Below are 7,835 nucleotides of genomic sequence, written 5' to 3'. Positions count from 1 at the left end.
GTTTTCCAATTACAAAGCATAATGCGACTCAGTGCCGCACAATGCCGAATTATGCTGATGCTTAATCGGAACATAAAACGCACCAGCAGGTTGTGCTAAGTTCAGTGTTGAAAAAAATAAATATTCATAGAGTTAGCAATAACCTCATTAATGTGTAAATAAAGTTGTATACATAATATGTAATTGAAAAATATTTACGGTTATTTTAAGTAATTTGGATTTTGATTATTTCATTAACATTTTTTTCATCCATACTTATATTTATTTTTTTAACACAATTTGAATTAACTTTGATTATTTCGAAAAAACTACAATGAAACGAAAGCTTTAAAATTTTTTCCAACAATTAATAATTACTAACGATAAATCGATTGCACGCATCAATTCACGCGCATTACTTTTTCTAATGCTCGATTGTGCGAAGCGTTGCTGTAGTTGGAACATTCAACGAAGCATTATGCCGCATAATGCGCTCTAGTGCTGTAATTGGAAAAAGGGGTGTGCTGTAAAACAAATAAATTGATTTATCCTAAATAATCAAATTTATTATACAGGATTGGCATTTAACATAGCAATTGTAGAAGATCCCTCATTCAGATCAATAAAAATACGATTATAAAATAAACTTTTATCACCATTGTAAAAACATATATTTCGTTCAGTTGTTTGTTTGCTTAGTTTGTTTGTATTCAATAAATAGCTAAGAATTATTGTGATTGGTACCTCACGCAGCACGCTCCCCACTCCGACGGGCACGGAGGTGTGGCTTGAAGTCATAGCATGCAATAGCTTTACCGCGGGGCGCGGCAGTCCCCGAGTGCCACACGTCTTTTGTTTATACAATGCCGTCGAGGCTGCAGACGGAATCTAGGTAAATATGTTCCTAATAGAACTAAATATAACTAAATTAACTTCTCTTCCAATTCGTTAAAAAAACGTAATTTATATTTTAGACTTTAGTTAAATTTTCCTTTATTATCAGCAATACCGTGGAAATAAGCCTTAAACTAAAAATTATCATTGAGAGTCTGTGACTTCGATTCCTTTGTTGGCTATGGAAGGTATCGATAAATTTGACTTCGACTCTTGTTTGACGTAAAATAATCGTGGTGTAGTAAACATGGCGGAAGAACTGAATGTTGATAGTCTAATTCACAGACTTTTAGAAGGTAAAAATTTCTTATAACATCAAATTTAAGATATTTCCATATACTTTATGTGTAGTGACATCGTGTGAATAAATTTATTTGGTTAAATGGTGTTTCTAGTTGCGTAATTGTGGTCGAGTGTATAGGTATAGTAACGTCTAACTCATAAATAAATCGATTATCCTCAATTCTTATCTGAATCTACTATAGATGTTAAGACTTAAAATTAAAGAGGAGTCTGGCATTGTTGATAATAGATATAATATTGTTATGTTCACGAATCAATTTTCTTAAGTGCTCTTGTATAATGTACCACGGATATCATAGCTTTTAATTATTTCATGGGCTTATTGTTGTGCTTTGTTCGCATTGTGTGTTACTTTACTTGTTAATTTCACTTTATCATGCTGCTTATTATGGGTTACATCAGTATTCAGGCTGCAACAAGAAACTGCAAGACGAAAAGGAAAATTGAAAGACATCTTTTCTGGAGAATGTATGGTTGAATCCAGACTTGTAAAGACAGTACTTTGCTAGATGTTTTCAGTTTTTATTATCCTTGTAAATGTGAAAATTTGTTTCGGAATTATTTGCGTCACTAAATCACTTTTATTTAACATCATATTATATTTTTGTTTCTTATATTGCATCCATGGAATCATAAAAATTTATTTGTTTTTTGTTGTTTCAAATGTTAAAATGTAACAAAATCGTACCTATGTAACATTTCTAGTTACGAAAGTGTATTTGTTAACCAGTTGAATTACAAGTATTTTACCATTATATAAGATTGTTAATAATAAAGTATGCATGATATCAACTTCCTGTCTGCAAAGTACTTGTAAAAAAAAGGTTACTGCAGGTTTGACAAAAGTATAACATTAAATGATTGTTACTAAATGCCTAAAAAACCTAAATATTACTTCATCTTCATTTCAATCATACTCTTTTTTTCTTTGTTGCTTCTGATTGTTAATTGCTAAGTATAATGTTTATTTTGTGTTATATTATTTCTTGTTGTAGTTCGAGGATGCCGCCCTGGGAAAACAGTGCAGATGTCAGAGTCGGAGGTGCGAGGATTATGCACTAAATCCAGAGAGATATTCCTGCAACAGCCCATACTTCTGGAATTGGAAGCACCACTCAAAATTTGTGGTAATTATACAACCTTTATTTAACTTATTCCTTAATTTGAAAAAAATTGTGTTTCATTTTTATTTACGTACCATAAAAACAATATACTTGAAATTGTTTGATATTTCAGTTTATCTTAATACATATATATAAATCTTGTGTCACAATGTTTGTCCTCAATGGACTCCTAAACCACTTAACCGATTATAATAAAATTCGCACACCATGTGCAATTCAATCCAACTTGAGAGATAGGAAAGTTTAAACATGTAGGTACCACGGTGAAGCCGGGGCGGACTGCTAGTATATTATAAGTTTTTTTTACTCTCATTATAAATAAGAATAAATGAGGTTTAATTACTTTAATTAATAGACATATTTATGATAATTAATAATTAATGAAATTGAACAGTATTTAATAAAATTATTCGAAATTGATATAGATACAAAAACAGAATCATAGCTATTTTTCATTTCAAACTTTTAAAGTATAGAATAGTAAAATATCTAAATTAACCCCAACTAAATGAAACTGGTTTATTGGAAATAGTGCAAAGTTTATATTTTCAATTAGATATCAAAGCAAATTCTCTCTGACATTATTACTAAAATCTTATTTAGTATTAGTACTAGATGCGTTTCGCGATTTCACCCGCGTTGCTCCGTTCCTATTGGTCTTAGCGTAATGATATGTAGCCTATAGCCTTCATCGATAAATAGGCTATCTAACACCAAAATAATTTTTCAAATCGGACCAGTAGTTCATGAGATAAGCCAGTTAACAAACTCTTCAGCTTTATCATATTAGTGTAGATGAATGAATGAATGAATGAATGAATGAATACGTTTTTTGCCACAACAAGCTTGATACATACATTTAAAACTACTTAACCTAAAGAACACAATAAAAAACAATGAGAAAAGAAGAAAAATAAATAGTTTGTGACAAAAGGTCCAGACTCATAATGAGATGAGATAATAATGATAATATATAATAATATATAATATTATAGATAATGAGATGTAATACAGACAGAATTTATAGAAAGCTCAACAGCCAGTGACTACATTTGACATTAAAAATAAAATAAATGTATATATATATGGAAAACCTTATACCACATAAGGTTTTCCATACATAATATTATACATTTATTTTATTCCTGTATAGAATTTTTTCTTATCTGGAACTTATAAGATCTTCAATATACAAACTAGATTGTGTGTGAATTTAACGGTAAGTAGTTAGTGATAACTGATTATACTGCAACATTATTGTTCAATGAGTTCTTTTTGGTGCCTGTTAAATTATCTGAAATTTCATCAAATTAATAAATTGTATATATTTTTCAATATTGCTTTATTTCATGCATGAGCAAAAATTATTTGTTAACTAGATTTCCGCCCGCGGCTTCGCCCGCGTTTGCAAAAGAAAACCCGCATAGTTCCCGTTCCCGTGGGATTTCCGGGATAAAAACTATCCTATGTGTTAACCCAAGTTACCCTCGATATGTGTGCTAAATTTCATTGTAATCGGTTCAGTAGTTTTTACGTGAAAGAGTAACAAACATCCATACATCCTCACAAACTTTCGCCTTTATAATATATATTAGATATTAGATATAAGATAGCAAGCATCATTACAATAATTAAATAGGTATTGTTTATAGATAATGATTGTTAAACATATTTGTTTCAGGTGATATACATGGCCAGTACACCGATTTGTTGCGTCTTTTTGAGTATGGCGGCTTTCCGCCCGAAGCCAACTATCTATTTTTGGGAGATTACGTAGATCGCGGCAAGCAGTCTCTCGAAACCATATGCCTTTTGCTTGCTTATAAAATCAAGTATCCCGAGAATTTCTTCCTCCTGCGCGGGAATCATGAGTGCGCGAGCATAAATCGTATTTATGGTAACTATTTGTTTATTCTTTCGCCATCGGAGTTTATAACAGTTTAAGTATTGGAGCGTGTAATTTCGACCTTGGTTATTTTCCAGCTATCTTTTTATACAAAATGTAATTTATTTACGTATTATTTTTTTATGTGCGAATGACAAGCGCAAAAAATGATAACGAAAATAATTAACTTGTAGGTTTCTATGATGAGTGTAAACGCCGATATAACATCAAGCTGTGGAAGACCTTCACAGACTGCTTTAATTGCTTGCCAATCGCCGCTATAATTGATGAAAAAATATTTTGCTGTCATGGCGGTCTTTCGCCCGATCTACAGGGCATGGAGCAAATTAGACGGATAATGAGACCCACTGATGTCCCTGACACTGGTAAGGCTATTGATTGTTTATTTCGCTTCGGTTATCTAAGGACAATAGAACATACTATCCGTTTTGTAATTCCATCTTAAATAAAGACATGTATTTCATCTAAGAATTGTAATTATAATAAAATTTGGATACATGCTTACAAAAAGATTGCATACATTTCTACAATGTTAAAATTATGAACTATGCTTTGATATATGTACCAGCTGAAAGGTAAGACGTTTGACGAATTTAGACAGGAGCTTCTACTTATGAAACTGAACAACTTTTGTTCTACAACTTTGCTAAATTCGTAGAAAAAAATTGGGACTTTGTATGGAAATCGGTCAGCTGATTAGCCAAGTTTTCTTACAAAGTTCAATTTTAAAGTGAAACTTTTATTACATCGTCGCAAACTTTTTGGTCTGTGTAGCGCATGTCGCGTGTATCGCGGCTGCCGAGTAGGTATACCTACTCGGCAGCCGACCGTCACGCGACATGCGCTACACAAAGCAGTGATCGGAACCGTTCGAACAGTTTCACTTTTACCGTGGTTTCATAAAACCACACAACATTTTTTTTTTACGGCAAAGTTGTAGGACAAAAGTTGTTCAGTTTCTTGAGTAGAAGCTCCTGTCTAAATTCGTCAAACGTCTTACCTTTCACCCTGTATATACAATAAACAAAAAACAATAAACATATTTAAGGTTTACTCTGTGACCTCTTGTGGTCGGATCCTGACAAGGACGTGCAAGGCTGGGGCGAGAATGACCGTGGTGTATCATTCACATTTGGTCCCGATGTAGTCAGCAAGTTCCTCAATAGACACGACTTGGATCTCATTTGCAGAGCCCATCAGGTAATGTGATTAATGGGATTAACAATAATACCAATGTAATAATCTAACTTATTTCATTCTATAAGTACTTACCTATATTAATGTATGACATTGTAACTGATGGTTTTTACATGGTGAACTTGTAATATCTCTCTGAATTAAAGGTCCAATTCCGTATCAAAGTTAAAATGTAAATACCAAATACTAAAGTTGTACTATTTCGCATTTTTTGCATAGTCTACAATAATTGTGAATTGTTATTTCTTAGGTTGTTGAAGATGGCTATGAATTCTTTGCAAAGAGGCAGCTTGTAACACTCTTCTCTGCTCCCAATTATTGTGGTGAATTTGACAATGCCGGTGGAATGATGTCTGTTGACGAGACATTAATGTGCTCTTTCCAGGTATGATAATATATGTAATACTAGGTTTTCGCCCGCGTTTTCAGAGAAAACCACGCATAGTTCCCTTCCCGTGGGATTCCCGGGATAAAACCTATCCTATCTCTCAAGTTGGATCGAACTGCACATGGTGTGCGAATTTTATTATAATCGGTTTAGTGGTTTAGGAGTCCATTGAGGACAAACATTGTGACACGAGATTTATATATATATATATATATATACAATATGTAATACGATAGTCTGTATGTAATATGAATCATGTAAAATAAAATATTGATATTGACAATCGAGATGACTTTTAGATCAGGTGTTTGTATTTGTAATCAATGACATGCGTTACATTTCGTTTCCGAATCTGTGGTAAATGTTAAAAATATGTAATGACGATTCAAAAGTACTTCTAAAAGAAATATACCTAATTGAATAAATAAATGTTTGAGTTGGAGTTTAAATTCCAAAATGGGATATAAATTTATCATAATGTGATATCTTGTCTATAATAATTGATACTAAGTTTCAACTAAACTTTGTTCAATAATACAATGTGAAATGCACAATATGTAGTGTTTGGAAGTCAAAAAAAGACGGGTTGCACTCTGGGAGTGCCGGCAGAAGTGAAAACTTGATTATTAACGTTCAGCATGATTGATATATTGGAATGGTATACGTCTTACGCATGGAATATAAGGGCTAAAAAAAAACCATCCGTCTTACGCTTTTTCGATCAGGCCACGTGTCCTGACGCGAGTTTAAGATTTTATACCCAACGCCGCTAAAGAAGTTTTCACTTCAACAATATATATTTTGTTGTACAGATATTGAAACCATCTGAGAAAAAGGCAAAGTATCAGTACAATGGCATCAACAGCGGGAGACCAGCCACACCCCAACGATCACCGCCCAAAAAGAAATAACTGACGTTTGGGATCCAGTGTGCTGCACAGTGAGAAGGATGCTACAAATAATTTAATTTAATTGTATCATGTATTATATTACTACTTTAGTGTAGTCATCGGACATAGCCGAGTATAATGTCATCTGTATAGTTAAATTATTTTTCAATAATTTGTGCCTTCTGTTTTGTTAGTGATATTAAATTTGTGGTTAGTTTACTCAGTTTTTGATTGACATTATACATTCGGCGATGCCTATTGATTGCAGCTTTTTCGATCCCTCATAATATGCAGCCTTATCCTTTTTTCTTATATTGACCCATTGTAGAAAATTTTATTGAAATGAAGTGGCAGGCTAAGATGCGGGCATTGGACATTAAGCGTCAGAAAACTCTTTGTGTAGTTTTAGTGGATCGAAAAACCTATTTGAGTTTCTTATTCTGTAACTAATGTGCCTATAAATGTAAAGTATAATAGGTCTTAAGTAAAATTGGTTGATTACAAAACTTAAAATTATAAGTTTTGACGATAATGTTTTATGAAAACTGACTCGTCTCCTAAATTATTCTGTTGTGTTTATTGTGATTGGTTTTGAGTAAAATTGTCCTGAGGAGAAGCTGGCCTAAGACATGATATTAACCTTCACCTGTAGCTAATAAGTGTTTATTTGTATTCTAGGACTCCATTGCAATTCACTACATTGTATGCTTAGGGAGTGAGCCCAAGTCCCCAGTGAATTTAATGTTATTTTGCATACAGTATTACTCTTATGATAAGTAGTTATATCAAAATTATTGGCAAATTGGCATGATCTCCCCAGAGGCTTTATCTTCGTGTCCTTAGATCATCTATCTATAAATGAATTGATATAATTTGTAATGACTGTAGAGAGCAGTGTAGTCCTCGCAACAATAGTGCAATTGCTATATTATTATATTTAAAATTATATGCAAATTTTGCATTGTACAATTTTATTTTTTAGCTATGTTAACATTGTCAAATAAATAATCATTAATAAATATTACTATTTAAAATGAGATGTTTATTTTTGTTTCATTTGTTTGCATTTACAGACACTGTATGTTTTCAAAAATACTTTATTTCTACATTTTCATACAAGATTTTCTTCTAAGCTTAGAGATATGAAAGCTTTA

General features: G+C 32.4%; 1 protein-coding gene across 1 annotated transcript; it reads left to right on the top strand.

Moving 5' to 3' along the window:
• The first annotated feature begins 1,032 nt into the window (after positions 1 to 1,032).
• LOC149907044 (serine/threonine-protein phosphatase PP1-beta catalytic subunit) lies at positions 1,033 to 7,718 on the top strand. Its single transcript, XM_090104102.1, has 7 exons — positions 1,033 to 1,169; positions 2,172 to 2,303; positions 3,982 to 4,197; positions 4,380 to 4,571; positions 5,255 to 5,406; positions 5,654 to 5,788; positions 6,604 to 7,718. Exons 1-7 carry the CDS (start codon positions 1,121 to 1,123, stop codon positions 6,700 to 6,702), a joined length of 975 nt encoding a protein of 324 aa, XP_089960228.1. The 5' UTR covers positions 1,033 to 1,120; the 3' UTR covers positions 6,703 to 7,718.
• The last annotated feature ends 117 nt before the right edge of the window (positions 7,719 to 7,835 follow it).

This window comes from Colias eurytheme, chromosome 7, assembly GCF_061535395.1.
Source record: "Colias eurytheme isolate Ceu_HAF_F1 chromosome 7, ilColEury1 Martin Lab GWU primary, whole genome shotgun sequence".
NCBI classification, from domain to species: Eukaryota; Metazoa; Arthropoda; class Insecta; order Lepidoptera; family Pieridae; genus Colias; species Colias eurytheme.
The sequence above is the reverse complement of the archived record's forward strand: the minus strand, read 5'-3'. Positions and strand labels throughout refer to the sequence as shown.